At 39.2% G+C, this 17,616-nt stretch overlaps 1 protein-coding gene across 1 annotated transcript in view; it reads right to left on the minus strand.

The window, feature by feature from the left end:
• Positions 1–7,995, minus strand: part of LOC121466686 (zinc finger protein 431-like) — a 37,381-nt gene extending 29,386 nt beyond the window's left edge. Inside the window, exon 1 of the mRNA XM_041680465.1 lies at positions 7,880–7,995. Coding sequence (XP_041536399.1) covers positions 7,880–7,906 — 27 coding nt within the window. The 5' untranslated portion in view covers positions 7,907–7,995. The remainder of the gene's footprint in view (positions 1–7,879) is intronic.
• Positions 7,996–17,616: the final 9,621 nt, after the last annotated feature.

The following is a 17,616-nucleotide window of genomic DNA, read 5'->3' on the forward strand; positions in this document are numbered from 1 at the left end:
ATAGAGTACATGTACTAGCAAATAATACCACTAGTGTAAATATTCCACATTATTCCAAGATGAGATTTCCTCTATCTATGAAACTCTCTAAAGCTGCAGACTATAAATACTTACATTAGGTCATTTTTATTTAAAAATCCATTTTCTAGAATACACCTCCTGCGGTGATATGGAGTACCTCAACTGTTGCTGAGTAAGCACTTCTTGCAATCCTGATGAGCAGTCAAATTTGGTTACCATTACTCCACACTAGTTGACTTTTTGTTTTTAATTTAACATATCAACTTCTGAAAATGTGAGAATGGCACAATGGATATGAATAAATGCCTTCAGTCTCTGCAGCCTCTGTTATACAGCTCTCACTGGTGAGCCACTTTCCCATCTAATTATACAGGAAGCAGGGAACCTAGTTTTTCCAATCTGACACTAACTTTTAACTGTTCAGGAGTACAAAGCATATATCCCCAGCACTCAGAAGCTGGGAAGAAAGCTGTCATTAATGAGTGGCCAGGCTAGACCAGATAACAAAGCAACAACAACAAAATTCCATTTGGAATAGTAAGGGCAGGTCTAATAATTTCATGCCACTGAAAACCTCTTAAACCTCAGAACAGCAAGATGAACAACGCCTTAACTATATCACTCTGGTTTCTGTATGGGAAAGAACTTTTATAAACTTGTACAGACACTAAAGAAATCAAAATGGCAGTTCCTCAGAAAAACTGGTAAAGATCTACTCCAAGATGCCACTATACCATTCTTAGACACATAGCCAAAAGATGTTTCATTCTACCACAAGGACACCTGCACAGCTATGTTCACAGATTTATTCCTAATAGCAAAAAACTGGAAACAACTTAGATGTTCCTCAGCCAAAGAATGGATAAAGAAAGTGAGGTACATTTACACAATCATTACTCAGTTATTAAAACAAAAGGATCATAAAACTTGCAGACAAATGGATGGAATTAGAAAAAAATTATCCCGAGTGAGGTAACTGAAACCAAAAAGGAAAAACATGACATGGATATTAGCTATAAAGTAAAAGATATTCATGCAACAATCCACAGACCCAGAGAGACTAATTAGCAAGAAGGTCTGGGGAGGCGGGGATACATAGATCTCCCTGGAAAGGGGAAATAGAATAGATTTTTTGGATAGACTGGGAGTTGGTGGGACTGGGAACAGGAGAGAGCAGGCTAGGGAAAGGGATGGAAGGGGAGAGTATGAGGGAAGACTACTGGAATTAGGACTAATTTGGGAGTCAGTATGGAAACTTAGTGCAGTCTCTGTTCTAGAACTTAATTGGTTGAAACACTTTTCTTTCTAATTTCAAAAGCAGTAAACCTAGCTCTTCATATACTCCTTAGATTTTATGAAAACGACCCTAGAAAAGACTCCTAAAAGCAGGGGGATGAGGAAACTGAAGAGTCTTCTTTAACCAGGCAAGTTCGTATGATGATGGGTTAATTGGTGGCTCAGAACTTGTGGGAGTGGACAACCTGACTAGTCTAACTGGAGTACCATTCCATTAGAGGGAGCCCACGTGAAACACTACTTGGATGTCCAAAAACCCAAAGCTCAATAGCCTACAGATCTAGGATAAAAACAAAAAAGATTTTTAAAAAAGTCGAAGAAATAATTCTTAATGATATTCTGCTATACTCATCGAATGATACCTACCTCAACTGAATTCAGACAAGCTTAATCCAGAAACTGATGGGAACAGATGCAGAGATCCAGAGCCAACCATTAGGAGGAGCTAAGGAGCTCTTGTTGATGAAGGGGAGGAAGAACTGTTGCAGCCAGAGAGATTGAGAACAAAGCCCACAGAATCAAATAACCCAAGGTCTTAGGTGTCACACAGACAGAAGAAGCAATCATGAATCCCATAAGGGTCTGTGCTAAGTTCTTTGAAATACATGTTATGATTATGTACTTTTATGCTTTTGTAAGACTACTAAAAGTGGAAATGTGTGGGGGGGGGTGGGGGGGTGTCTTTGACTCATTTACCTGCTCTTGGGACCATTTTCCTCCTACTGGGTTGCCTTATCCAGCCTTGATATGATGGTTTGTGCCTAGTCTTATTGTAACTTGCTGTAGTATGTATACTAGCTGATTTTGTTTGTCTACTTGACAACAAGCTAGAGAGACATCAGAGGGTTGGGGCTTAGTTGAGGAAATGTCTTAATGAGGCAGTGAGGTCTTAATTACTGAACAATGGAGGGGGGCCCAGCACACTGAAAGTGCTGCCATCCCTGTGCTGGTGGTCCTGAGGCTCTATAAAAAGGGAAGGCTGGGCAAGTGTATGGTAAATTTACACAATAAAGTAAATACAATCCAGTGACAATGCCCAAAATTTAGAACAGGAAAAATAATTGAAAAGTATAGTAGAAGCACTCAGAATGCTCAATGGGATTATGAAAAAATACTACACAGACTGACACAATACGACTTCTATACTTAACATAACGCTACTTACAACAATAAAGAATGTGTAAAATATTTGTCAAAGAATAAAGATGGAGAGAAAGGGCCAAGAACAAAGGAAGGAAAATATAGCCAACTATTAATCAAAAGACCAAAGGAAACTCAGCCAGGAAAAGTGTGATTTTGACCAACGTTACCCCACTCCGTACAATTCTATATGTATAGAAGTACACAGGTGATGGTGGTGCATGCCTTTACTCCCAGAACTCAGGAGAGAGAGACAGGCAGACTTCTGTTAGTTTGAGTACAGCCTGGTCTACAAGAGTTAGTTCCAAAGCTACAGAGAAACCCCGTCTTAGGGCGGAGGGGGAGAGAGAGAGAGAGAGAGAGAGAGAGAGAAAGAGAGAACAAGAGAGAATAAACAAAGACTTCACAACTTGCACAAAATTAACTCAAAGTGATCCATAAACTGTTATGCTTCTGACTTTCCAGCTACTGATTTTTTTTTTTTCAAAACACATAAGCCCCATGTTCTAAAGCTCTCTTTGCAAATGGAGGTAATCTCAAGACATGGCTCTGCAGACACTTATGGTTACTTGTGGTTTCAGGCAAACCCAGTCTCACTGATGCCTAAACAATATGAAAGAATAATTTAAAATCTGCTTCCTGCCACATAGATTATGGCACGAAATATAAAATCTACCCTATATAACTGCACACCACCAAGGACTCCTGAGAAATCTCTCTACATCAGAAATTCCCTTCTTCCTCTGGAACTGGACTGAATCACACCATGGTAGCTAGTGGTAGCAGAAAGTTAAAAGCATTCCATTCATGTATTGCTAAAGGCTGATCCACATCACCTCTTTCTACAAGTTCCTAAACTATTTGTAATATTTATAACTCAAACCTGAAAGTGGAATGCAATATTCAGAACTTCTAGAAACTAGATCTTCACTTTTCCAATTCATTTTCCCACCATGCACCACAAAAGCAATGCTTATGTCTGTTCACTGGACTAGCATCATATCCTTACATCCCAAGGCTGGGAAGCCTTCCCTTCCCCAGGAAATTACACACAGGGAGGCTCCAAAGAGAAGGGCTACTGCCCAGGTCACCACATGAACCATCAGAACCACAGTCTAATAAATGGTCCATCCAAGCCCCAGCAGAAATGACAATGCAGCAGACCTGCTATGAATAACCCATACTCACCATGACATGGCTTGCGGTCTTCCTTACAACTCCCTACAGCAGAAGTTGAAAAGTATCCTGGAAAGAACCTGCTAGCTAGTTATTGCTATTGATATGCCTTGCAAAAGTCCCTCACTAGCTAGGGTCACCCAGCTATTAGTAGATCCCCTACTGGATGATCAGCGATCAAATTACTCAGACTATGTGGTCCTCCCAAGCTCTGCCCTTCCAGCTCAATAGACAGGGCCCTAGTCTGGAAAGATGTATTTTAGTAGACATTCTTCCACTCTCCCACAGCACTTTCTGTTCCTCATCCAAGGCACAGGGTCCTTTGTATGCCCATTCCATTACACATTCAGCTTCCAGTGTAGCCAACCCTTTGCTTCTTAGCTGGGAAGTCCTGCAGCCAAACACAGGTCACAGTAAACAGTGACTGTTGTTAAAGTATAAAAGACATCATGAATTAGAAAATAATGAGGAGTCATAGTAGGGCATGGAGTCAAGAAAAAGACTTTGGATACGATGTCCTTATTTTGAAAGGTAAAACTGGCTTTAGGACCAAGTACTCCAGAGACTAGGGATTAGTATAAGAGCACATCAAGGATTACTCACACCTTTTATCTCAGACTGTACATAATAAATCTGAAAAATAACAGGCCTGTTAGGCAGGGTCAGAAATGTTTACACAGATCTTCTATATTGGTTAAACTAGTGTAACTGCAATGATTTGGTTACATGATAAGGTCAGTACTTTATTCCGAATCATGATTGCCCTGATCTGTGGGCCTCAAGAAATGGCCAGTCAGGAAATTTATGGAGCCTCTAAAATTCATTACCTGACTCCTCATTGTTAATAACAACTATTGCCAAAGCAGAAAAGCTCTCACCCTCCTTTCTGCCCCTCCTTTTCTATGCTCTGACTACATCACTTTCGAAGTTAGTCAGTGAACTCAATTCTTGCTCTGGTCCTTCTTCATTTGTAACTCCCAGTAAAAGTCAGAGAGACTGGAGGACACTCATTGAAAGGTCTCGTATCCTCACCAGTCAAGGCCCAGACTGAGAAGAGCTGCAAGACTGACTTCCCACCACTGGGCAGCAGAGGCATTTCTCAAAACATTTCTCAATTTCATGGCTCCAGGCAAGTCTGGGCTACAGGAAGTTTTGCTCTCAAGAGAAACAAATCAATTGCACTTGAGAAAAAAAGGAATGATTTTTTTTTTTTTTCTTTTCGAGGCTTCTTTGTGTAACAGCTCTAGCTGCTCTGGAACTATCACTTGTAGACCAGGCTGGCTTTGAACTCACAGAAATCCATTTGCCTCTGCCTCCCGAGTGCTGGAATTAGAGGATTCACCACCACCTCCCAGATGGAATGAAATTCCTTATTTTTTTGTTTGTTTGTTTTTCAAGACATGGTTTCGCTGTAGCTTTGGAGCCTGCCCTGAAACTTGCTCTATAGACCAGGCTGGCCTTGAACACAGAGAGATCCACCTGTCTCTGCCTCAGTGCTATAATTAAAGTCATGCACCACCACCTGTCTTGTAATGAAATTCTTAATGACCAGGAAACGATGGAGAACAGAAACAAATAAATAAAGAACATTAATGAAACCAGTAAGTGACTTTTTATAATTGTAAAAATCATGTATTTTTTAGATTAAAATCCTTAGCTATGTTGACTTTGTAGAAGAGTAGGCCCTTCCCTAGTAGAGAGAAAGACATTAATAAGAGACGGATTGATCTTCCCTATAGGCACATTGGCTGCTGAGGTCTGTAACTTGACACACTGAGTTACAATGGCCTGTTTCTCAAACTTCGAAGATGACTTAAATGTGTCAAGCATGACTGAGTATATCTACACAGGAGAATTCAATACTCATTGACTCAAGATAACTTTCTCAAATTGTACAACCACCAATGTGGTCTATGTTCATTCACATGGCATGAAATAACGCATACTGGGAAATTATAAATTCCCTCTGCCACAATTAGGTCCTTTTTCATAGTGGTGATTCCAGGATTTGACTGCCTGTCCTGTTTCCCCTGCAGTGTACACAATAAACTGTTCTTCCTATTCTGGTCTGGAGGCAGATGCTATGCTCACATGCCAATCCTTTTCCTCTAACTGCAATGGACAGTCAGCTACAGGACTCAAATGGATAATTTTTAAACTCTGAGGTGGTATGGGCATTTAGTTCAAGAATTGTGGAGGTGTCAAAAAAAGAATTATTGAGGTGGAATATAGAGAACAACAAGGTCGTTACCCCAGGAGTGCAAGAGTCGGAGATCAAGGCCACCTGAGGCAACAGAGGAGAGCTTGTCTCAGAAACACTTTTCTAAAAGGCTGGAAATGCAGCTGTCCTAGAATTAATATGCCTTTCCAGGGAGAAAAAACCTCCACATATTTAGGCAATTAATAAAGGAAAATCTCTTTATTAAGAGCAAGCATCTATCTCTGGCTAATGCTCATAGAAGAGCCAGCCTAGACATATTTTTCATTCAACATATGCTGTCATCCTTACATTTCTGTTAGGGTCATGCTCCAGGTTACACTGTGCACAATTTAAATAGAGACAGGAGACTGCATGTCTATACATTTAGGCAGATGGGAGACTTACACTCAAAGAGATTCCCAGAATTGTTTCTGAAGTATACATACCAGTGATCTGATACAGCAGAACATTTTTCAGTGACTGAGTCCAGAGGTAAAGGTGCCAGGGAATGAGAAAGACAGGAAAAGTAGAAAGCAGACGAGATAAAAGCTGGCTGAAGTGGGGAGGTTTTTGCACAAGCTATGTCTTATACCACGTAATTTCTTTTTGTTGTTGTTTTGTTTTTTGTATTTTTTTTTTGTCTTTGTTTTTCAAGACAGGGTTTCTCTGTAGCTTTGGAACCTGTTCTGGAACTACCTCTTGTAGACCAGGTTGACCTCAAACTCAGAGATCCGCTAGCCGCTGCCCCCCTAGGTAATGGGATTAAAGGTGTGTGCCACCACTGCCCAGCTGACAAGTAAATTCTTAAGAAGAATACTACTTGGGAAATGGAGGGAAATGGGAAAATTCCATGAAGCCAGCTGAATCTATGATACAATGGAATAAACTCAGGAGCAGGTTAATCAAATACTGTTGCACAAGGGGAATACAGGGTATCTCAAGAATATTACTACCGTGGCTTTGGAACTGATAACAATAGCTCCACATAGTGGAAAGAGTTGGGTTCTTGGGATCTGGAGCAACCAGTCCACAAAGGCCGTGGCCCCAGACCATTACCAGCTCTATATTCCTGGTTTTAGAGAAGGAGCTCTGCTTTATTCTCAGTGCATCAAGTCTTGAGGCAAACGTTGACGGCCTAGGCCCCAGGCTGTTACTAGCTCTCCAAAGAATGTGCTTGCTCCCTGCCTTGCTAAATGAAAGCCTTGCTTGACCAAGTCAGTTCATAACACAACAATATTTTACTTTTCACATAGTTGTCCCCTGGTGTCACACTGCCCATCTCTCAGAACTAGAGTATTTCTCAATAGAAAACTGGAACTTTACGGCAGACCAGGCCTTAAGGAGGTTGTGACCTTCTTGAGCAGCAAGGGAGAGGCCTGTTTTTTGATATACAGTGGCTGCTTCTAAATAAGGGGTATGTCCTTTGTAACAGTTTGGAGCCAAATGCCTGGACAATCCTGGTTTAAAAAAAAAAAAAAATGTGTATCCTAACACTTTTATCTCTACCAGGCCTCATTCGCTTATACTTATCTTTGGAGTGTTTCAGAAGCAGCCCTGCCTTATCTATATTCTTCTTTGTGAGACTTACTTTCTACTAAACCTTAATTAACTTTTATAATAACCAATTCTACCCTTCGACATCACAGCTAAGTAGTGGAGTGCTACCCAACGCAAGAAATGACTTTTACAACCTCCATAAAATTAACTGTGAATGGATCTTACATGAAATGTTATTGCAAAGTGCTGAACGTCTAAGCAGATACTGGAGAAACTCCATCTGTTCAAGGTTGACAACCTAAAGCATTGTTGTTGACTCCAAATGTTTCTACACACAGCTCTCTGCTCCCAATATCTGCACAGATGTAGCCCACAGAGAAGTTAGGCAGAGCCCTGTGCCTGGGTCCAGGAAGTTGCTCGGATTGCTAGGGGACTCACGGGACAGGGACTCTGCAGATCCCCACCCGGGCCCTGGTAGGACCCGCCACACAGGCTCTCGAAACTCCTCATCCGCTCTTCCCCATAGGAGGACAGCAGCTCCTCACTCACCATGTCGTGGCTTCCCAGCTCACCCATAGCCCCTTCACAGCTCCCTGCAGCAGCACAGCAAGCGGAAAAGAAACGGCGGCAGCTCTTCCGCAAAGCCAAGCCGGCCGCTGGGCTCCCGGAAGGGCCCTGCACCGGTTCTGACTGGCAGTTTTTACTGGAGGTCCTGATTGGCTAATAAGGCGTGAGTGACAAGAGCACCTCCCTTAAGGTTACAGTGCGTTTAAAGACACAGCACAAGGGTTTCTGACGCCCACCTTCTACTGAGGAGGGAGACCTACTTCAGGACTGTAGAGATGTGCATTTTAATAGCGTTTGCCCCTGGCTTGACTTGAAGACTGTGCTGTATTCCTGCCTTCTATAAGAACTTCCCATTTTTTCCTCCTGAACATCTAGTGACTAGCTCGCAGAGTCCTTTACTCATTGAGGAGTGTTGTGATTCCCTGACCCACGGGTGGAAGGGTGCCCAGAAACAATTTTATATTATATTATATTATATTATATCATATTATATTATTTATTAACAATTTTAAAGAGAGATTTAAGAACACAAAAGAAGAGGTTTGGTCTGTATCTTTTCAATGGAATGTACTTTACACTGAATGTATTTACTTGCTAGTCACAAGCACTTACGGGAACCAGGACAGAAATGCAGGAAGCATATAAAATAATGATAATGATGATGATGATGATGATGATAAATCTCCCTTGCACCAGAAGCCAGGATGATGAAAGAAAAATTGCTTTCTTCTAGAGTTCAAGGAAAACTCTTGACAAATGAGTAATAATAAACAGAGTAATCTTCATAGTAAGTTGAATATTTAGAGAATATTGAACCTAGGAAGAATGTCTTTATGAGCACTACTGTGTGCCAGGACATCTTCCTCAGACAGAAAAAAAAAAATGGCTGCATTACTCATGGTTCTCGACATGAGCAGGGCTGGTAAGAATCAATCTCTTCATATATGTGAATTGATTAGAAAGATTCACAAGTTGTAGTCCACCTAACCCAACAATTGCTGTCTACCAATGGAGATGTTAAGAATCAGTAGTTGTTCAAACCATGAGGCTGGTTGTCTCAGCTGGTTTTCTGAACCTCTGGCAGGTTCATTTTTTACCACGAGCTCTTTCTTTAAAATCAAGTAAATGACACCGTGAAAGAATACTGCTTTGTAGCCTATACCACATATTTTTTTTTTTTTTGGTTTTTCGAGACAGGGTTTCTCTGTGGTTTTGGAGTCTGTCCTGGAACTAGCTCTTGTAGACCAGGCTGGTCTCGAACTCACAGAGATCCGCCTGCCTCTGCCTCCCGAGTGCTGGGATTAAAGGCGTGCGCCACCACCGCCCGGCCCTATACCACATATTAACCTTGATATTTGATCTAAATGATAGCTGTGCCAATGGCACAATTCTCACAGATAAAAAAGACAGACCATAACTACAGAAAGCAGCAAAGGAAAAGGCACCTAACAGCACTGTATACTCTACTCTTACAAGAAGGGTTATGATGAGCTCCATTAACATAAGGAAAAAGCTGTTTTTTTCTCTCACTAACCTAGGAAGGAGGCTACATCTTCTTCCATGCAATACCAGAAGGAGCTCATTTTAACTACCCATGGCTGCTGTTTGTCTCTGGCCTGTGAAATCACTGTATAAAATTCTGTTCTTTCCTTTTTCACTTTTTTTTCTAATTGTTATGTGGGTGTTTTGCCTGAACAGTACTGACTGAGGCCAAAAGAAGGCAAGAGATGCCTGGATTAAAGTTACAACAAATGATTATCTATCATGGTGGTTCTGGGAATGGAACCTGGATACTCTGTAACAGTACCCAGTGAGCTTAACAGATGAACCATCTTCCTAGCTCCTCTTTTTTATTAATTTTCTATACATTTTAATTAAAACATATTACACCAATATCCCTTTTTTGTCTGTACTCTATTCTTTTCCACATGCTTCCATTCAAACTTCTTCCAAGCCAAGTGTGTATCAAAAAAAAAAAGTATGTTGAAATATATAAATACACCCTGTTGAGTCCATTTTTGTCATTTGTATGCTTATGGTGTAAGGGCTGACCATGTTGTGCTTAGGGAGCTCGTCCCAGCCTGAGGATAATTCTCTCACCTAAAAGAGAATTCCACTTTTTAATCAGTTGTCTGACCCAAACTAGGCTGCTTTGTACAGGAAATACAACCAAGAAAAGAAAATTTGCATTGGAAAATACTTTAGCAGTTAAAAGTAATGAAGAATCTTCCACAACACCCAGCATCCCTTTCCAGTATGTAAAGAAGCTCACTACACTCTGCAACTCCAGTTCCAGAGGTTCTGACACCATCTCCTGGCCTCCATGCTTACCAGGCATGAGCGAGGTACAAAGACATGCAAACAGGAAAAAAAAAGCATGCACATTAAATAATGACTGAAATTAAATTTGAAAAGTAAAGCCACAACAACAAAAAAAATAACAAAAGATAAGTTGCACCACAAAACTTATGTTTAAAGCTGTGGTGGTGCATTTTTTAAATGTAGAACTACAGACACAGAGGCAGGAAGTTAACTGTGAGTTTAAAGGCATGAGCTACAGAGACAACATCAACCCACCAATAATTTATACCACAATGTTTAAAAAACAACAAAATTGAATAACAAACAACACAGGAGGTTCAGAACAATATCTCTTAAAGTTATTTTAGGTGTTAGGCCCTTTAAATTCTTCTCAGAAATGTATATATATGAGCATAGTAGCATAGTCAAGCCAAGCTTGCATAGCCTACATAGTGAGTATGATAATAAAACATATCTAAATAACCCAGAATAACACAGACACCCCATATGCATACACATATATTTGAATGTAATTTTGTTTTGTTGTTTGAGCCAGGACATTATTAGAAAGTTCCAGCTAGCTTGGAACTCATTGTGTATAGTTTAATGAATAGTATTCATATCGAACTTTTGAAACAAATTCTGGTAAATATTTTATTCTATATTATTGATTGGCTCATTATTCAAAGCATGACCACTTTCTATACAAGAGGGAGCTTGCAAACAATTGTCTTCATATTTTCTTGTATTTGAAGAGACTGAAAGTGGTGGAAATTTTACACTGCTTACATGCTTTTGGATTGTTTTCTTTCATTCAATCACTATGAAACCAATAACAATCTTTTCTTGATATCATTCTATTTTAGAAATATTTTAACTATTTTAATTTCACTATTAATTTATTATTAAAAATAAATTTGTAAATTGAGCTATTTGAATATGTTGTGTTAATACTAAGACTCCACTTATGGAAGCTGAAACATTGCCTACTAGAGTATAAATATATATACTAGCTACCAGTAAAACAGTGAATTTTTAGGAATGTTTTTCTAACTGATGCAGAGATCCACAGCCAAGCACTTAACTGAGCTTTCAGGAGTTTCATGGAGGAGAGTAAGAAAGGATTGTGCAAGCAAGGGGGAGTCAAGGTCATGAGAGTGGAGCCCAGAGAAAGCTGACCTGGGCTTTTGAGAGCTCAAGGATTCTGCACCAACAGCTAGGGAGCCTGAATAAGGACCGACCTACGACCTCTGCATGTGTGTGACTGCTGTGTAACTTGATGTGTTTGTGGTGCTCCTAGCAGTGGGATCAGTACCTGTCCCTGGTGCTTTAGCTCTCTTTTGGGAACCTATTGCCCATGCCGGGTTCCTTCTCCCAGCTTTGATGTAGGGGGAGGAGAATAATGGTTGGCTAACTTATTCTCTAATTCTTGTGAAATAAATAACATTAAATGAAAAATAGCTGCTCCTGACTGAAGACCAGCAGCTGTGAACATCCAGGGGGTTTGGAAGCGTACCGCGATCATCCAGGCCAGCCAAATTAGGCTCGTGTTGACAGGGTGCAGTCCACTGTAAAGATAGAACATGATAGAGGTCGTGAGAAAACAGGGTATAGCAGGAGAGGGCAGAGGGATGTAAGATGCACAAGGAAGGTTCCCTAAGGAAAAGAACATCAGCAACTCCTTTTCTGGCCAGGGAGGATGAGGAAGGGCTCTTTCTGACAGGAATTTTTTTTTCTTACAGTCTTCTCACTGATGGAATGTGTAACTGGGGTTTCCTGAAACATGTTAGCCTCAGTGAGAACCATGGAAATCATTTGTTGCAAGGCTCCCCGAGGGAGTTCTGCTCAAGCACTCATGGCTCTGAGCAGTAAACAAATAAAGATTTAATAGAGTACATTGCCTACTGGTCCCTCTCTTGTGAGCTCATTGTATCATCATTCCTGTTATCACAGCACAGCTCGACAAGGATGGCAGTGCTGATTAAGCTTGCCTCGGCATAATTGAGAAAATTCTCCTGGGGAGGGGGTGAGAAACCCCTTTTGATATTAAGAAATTGAGTTTCCTTCCAACAGTGTCGAGGAAATGGCAGATCACAGACTGTGGATCTAATCTGCAACAGAGGCCTTGATTTGGTTGATAGTGTTTCTGTGCTATTGACTGGATTGAAAAAAACAAACGACAGCAGACAAGTTTCAGAGAATCGTATATAAGAATGTAGCCTGAAATTAAGATACCCAGCACTACTTAATACATAGCCCTATATCTGTTCATTAGGAGGAAGAGATGGCTACACTTGAAAAAACCAAATAATTTAAGTAGATAAACATTTGTCAAGCATACTAAAAGTATAATAAAATGCAAATATACACAGAAGTCTGAAATATTTAATATGAAACAGGAGAGAAAAATAGCTTAGAAATCTCTGAGGCAACTCAGAGTTTATATCTCTTGACATACAGTGTCAAAGGTGTTTCATTTTAGTTATGTAATTTATGTCTTTGAAATGTATAAAGCAATGTCTTTTTTAGGCTTCAACATGCATTTATTACATAATGTCTAATTCTATTTTTGCTTATACACTTACCACTTGCATATCTAACAGGTCTGTTTATTTCCAGTCAATTACTGTCTGGTTTGTCATTATGCTTGATTTTATGTACTATTACAAGAATCATACCAAAATAGTCAATTGCATGATTTTTAACATCACAAAACAGTTCTCAAATAATGGGCTGTGCATTTTTCACCTGTTTGGTCTAGTAGTATCATTGCTGCCCTTCTAGAATAACTCCATTTTAACTCCCATTATGTACACATATGTATATGTATATAAGGATTTGTGTGTGTGTGCTTTATTTTTTTTTCTAATAGATATCTAGCCAGGGATAACTGGCTAAGCATATCTGTGTTGATTTTATCTATCAGTAAAGGCACTAAAGACAATTAGAAACTGAGGTAGAACTCATTTTATGATTTTGATGTGAGTGTGATGGGTAATGAGACTAAAGATTTTAGTCCTGGGGAATGAACTCTTTTTAATTTATCCTAATATGCTGGTTGTTACACACACATTGTTTATAATGCTAATGATTTAATCATGAGGCTTAAACTTGTCATACATATATCACTAGGGGAGATTATACAAGTGAGAGAGTGCATTTTCTCAGAATAAAATTTACCTCAGTTGTAAAGATAGTCCAAAGATAAGTTTTCAAAGTAAATTACTAGATTCTAAGAGTTTGTTTACTTTAATTTGTATAAACAAATTTACATGTGTGCCTGCTTGTCTGCATATGAACCATGTGTGTTCTGGAGCACTTGGAGGCCTGAATCAGACATCACATCCCTTTGAATTGGAATTACAGGTGGTCACATGTTACTATGTGGGTGCTAAGAAGTAAATTCAGGTCCTCTTGAAAGAATAGTAAATGTTTATATTCTGAGCTATCTATCTCTTCAGATCTTTTTGTTAAAAAATGAGGTCTATAATGTATGTAAAGATTTTCTGCCTTATAAAATATTTCTAGATGGTTAGGCCAAATATTAAAAAAAAGATACAATCCTTTTTAGTGGAAAATTCAGATGTGATTGATGTAGATTGCATGTGGAATGATAAATGGACTCCTCTGAGGTGAAAGGCTCTGAAGTTGTTTTATGATTAACTCAGCTAAGAATTATGAATATAGTGGCTGGAACATGGGCCTTGGGAACTGGGAAAATGTCATGTTGAATGATGATGTGCTGATTTCAAAGAATCTTTGTTCTTCTTGTGAACTGCTTTTCCCAGATAATGATTAACCTGTGACAAGAAAAATCATTTTTCTTTTGTAAACTGAGGTTTAAAGCTCAGGAGAGAAGAAAGAAGAAGAAGTAGAAGAACTTGCTCTGATAGCCTGCCAGCTTGCAACAGAGTGCTGTGTTCGTGTATTCCTTTCATCTTCCAGACATCCCAGATTCAAGACCCATTTCTCTGCTGAGGCTGATCCCCAGCATAAACAGACAGACAGACAGACAGACACACACACACATGAAAATATTACTAAATATGTATAATAATAAAAATATGGTACCAACATGAAGACATTCCTCAGTGGAATAGAATTTGGGGACCCACATATAATCCTGCAATCCACAGCCATACAGTCACCTGATATTTGACAAAGAGGACAAAAACACACCTTGATGAAAGACAGCATTGCTGTGGAATATTTCTTTACAGTGTGTAAAGGAATGTTGTTGTGATTGGCTTAATAAGCATTAAACTAGCTTCTAATCACTTATCAATCTCTTTTATTAAGCACATAGATTTCTGTCTTTACTAACCCTCATCAGAGAAACTTATTTTTGTAGTAGATGGTGATAGACAGATACTGACAAATGGTCTTTGCAGAATGTTCAATCCTAAATGAAAGACCTATCTCATACCCTCGCCTAAGGCTAAGGTATCATTGCAGAAGATGGGACAGAAAGATTATAAGAGTCATGGATAACTACAAGGAAGCAGTGTTCAGGGCAGTTGCATATATGAACTCCATAGTAGTTGTAATAGCATGTGCAAAACCTAGGCAATCTCAAGTCACAGAAAAACCCTAAATGGAGAGGGGAGGTGAACCTGAAGTTCCACCATTACTGAAAAGTTATTAGCAATAATTGCTTCTAGGAGAGGGAGAGGTAGTTATCGTTAATGGTCTACACAGGCCCTGGTATGTGGACCATGCTCCACTAGATGGCAACACAAATCTGACTTCATGAAATTTAGAAAAGAACCTGAGGATACAAAATGATGAGATGAGAGAAGGGTGATGTAATCAGTTAGGAACTATGGGATGAATGAGTTCAAAATACATTGTGTGAAATTCTCTATGAACTGAAAAAAGTAATGCAAATCTATACAAAGTACTGAAACACTTAAAGTAAAAAGAAGATAGAGAAAAACCTAAGAATTAAATTGTGTTCAGACATGTAATTTTAACTATAGAAACATGGTGTCCTTTTATTTCAATTAAATAAAATAATTTCTTTGAAGTGCATTAATGACTATACTTTGGCTTTACTAGAAACCTAAACAGGCATATATTTAAAAGCAAATTTCCAATTGCTTGTAGTTTGGTTTTTCTACATCAAATATCCTTTCAGCTGTAACAACTACCTGTTTCCTCCCTACTACTGTTGTGATTATTTGCATTTATTTTTGTGTCAGTGCTAGAATTCCCATTTGTGTTTAAACTATTTCAGGTTTAATATTTATTATTTTCACAGTTTAAATTATTCGCATGTAATGCTTGGATGATGACTAACAAGAGTATTCCTGTGACTAAGAGAACAAGAAGGTGGTAGGTCCAAAAACCACTATCTTCTACATAAAATAAAATAGAATAAGTGAAAATAGCCACATGCATACCCACAGCTGGCATCTCAGTACCCAAAGATCTACCATGTAACCACATGTTCTGACTTTAGCTGGTGAGTTCCTCCATTCCTCCCACCCACCTGCTCTGCCAAATTCATAACCATAGGCATAGCTAGAGACTATGGGTCATATTGGCTTTGCAGGTGCAAGTCCAGTCAAGCAACTCATGAACCAGCTTAACCTGGCCTATTTAACCTAGTTCAGGCTTTGTAGTTCTGACATTGGCCCAATCTAAGGCAGAGTAGAATATGATATTAAACACACAACCAAAGAAAGAAGTCCACCTGCCTAAAGATTAATGAAATAGAAACAAATTAAACAATAAAAGGAAACAATGAATTTAAGGAGTGGATCTTTTGTTTTTTGTTTTGTTTTGGGACAGGGTTTCTTTGTGTAACAACCCTGGCTTTCCTGGAACTCACATTGTAGAACAGTCTGGCCTTGAACTCACAGAGATACACCTGCCTCTGCCTCTTGAGTACTGGGATTAAAGGTGTGTATCACTTCCATCAGTCTCAAGGACTGGTTCTTTAAGAAGATAAATAAACAGACCTTTGCCCAACAAGCTAAAAGAAGAGGTAGACATGGAATCTTTACTCTGGACACCAAGAAATTTAAAACATAATAAAAGAATGCTTTCAAAGCCTTTGTTCTGTGGATGGAGAGGTGGCTTAGAAGTTAAGAACACTGATTTTTCTTCCTGAAGATCTGAGGTTTAATTCCCAGCCTCTGCATAGTGGCTCAAACCAGTCTGTGACCACAGTCATAGCGAATTCAGTGCCCTTTTCTGGCCTCGAAGGGCATGGTATGAACACAGTGCACAGACACACAAACAGGCAAAAGATCAATACACATAAAAGTAACAAAGAATAACATATTAAATGACCCACTGAAAAAAAGTACTGAGCCATGTGGCTTACATAGATAAGAATAATGGTTACTATAAGTTATAAGAGCTAATACAAAGCCTGAGCTAATGGGCCAATCAGTTTATAATTAATATAGAACTCAGTGTAATTTTCTTTGGGGGTTACTGGCTATGAGAATGTGGGTGCAGTTTTCCAAGCTACTTCCTGATGGTTGGGGGTGCTGATAATTTTGAATTATGATCAAGTCCTGACTGGAATATCCTGTGAGTCTTGATCATCTCAGGCAGCAGTCTTGAATGTGTTTTGGATGTAGAACTCAAATATCTAGGCCATCACTTCCTACTGGAGATTTCTCACACCTGATTTTTCTTAGCTCAGAATGAATCCATAGCCTCTCATTTTCTATGCCAAAGTTACATACTTTTGACTTCAATTTTGAAGTCAAGGTAATTTCAAAAATACCTATCTTGGATTAATTCAGTAGCATTTATAAGCAAATGTCTTTTAGCAGCTGTTGCTCCTTCCTCAGCATTCAAACAATTCAAAGAGAGCAAATAACATACAGTATCCAGATTCACTGTGTATTTTCCATCTTTATGTGGCTTTACATTAACCTGTATTTCTTTTATTTTTACCTTTACTTTTTGAGACAAGTTCTCTGTATATTTTAGGCAGAACTTAGGTAGGTGGAGAAGACAGAACTGAATTCTGTGAAGAAGAAAGCAGAGTGAGGAAAGATGCCATGGATCCACCAGAGACAGACATGCCGAATTTTTCTCATTAGGCCACTGCCACGTGGTGATGCACAGATTAATAGAAATGGGTTAAATCAAGATGTGAGAGTTAGCCAATAAGAAGTTAGAGATAATGGGCCATGCAGTAATTTAATTAATACAGGTTCTGTGTGGTTATTTTGGGTGTAAGCTAGCTGAGCAGCTGGGACAAACAAGTGGGCCCTCCTCCTGTAACAATATAAAAATGTTAAAAATGTATTTCTAGCCTCATTGTCTTTGTTAACTTTATTAACCTTAAGCTATTTAGATAAACTTATTCGTACATACTAAAAGGAACTAGTGGCTCTTCCATTATTCTATGGAATATAATACAAGTTTGTTCTGTTTTTACCGTCACTAGGGCT

This window comes from Microtus oregoni, unplaced genomic scaffold (genome assembly GCF_018167655.1).
Source record: "Microtus oregoni isolate MIOR12 unplaced genomic scaffold, Mior012 000034F_ref0000314, whole genome shotgun sequence".
Lineage (NCBI taxonomy): Eukaryota > Metazoa > Chordata > Mammalia > Rodentia > Cricetidae > Microtus > Microtus oregoni.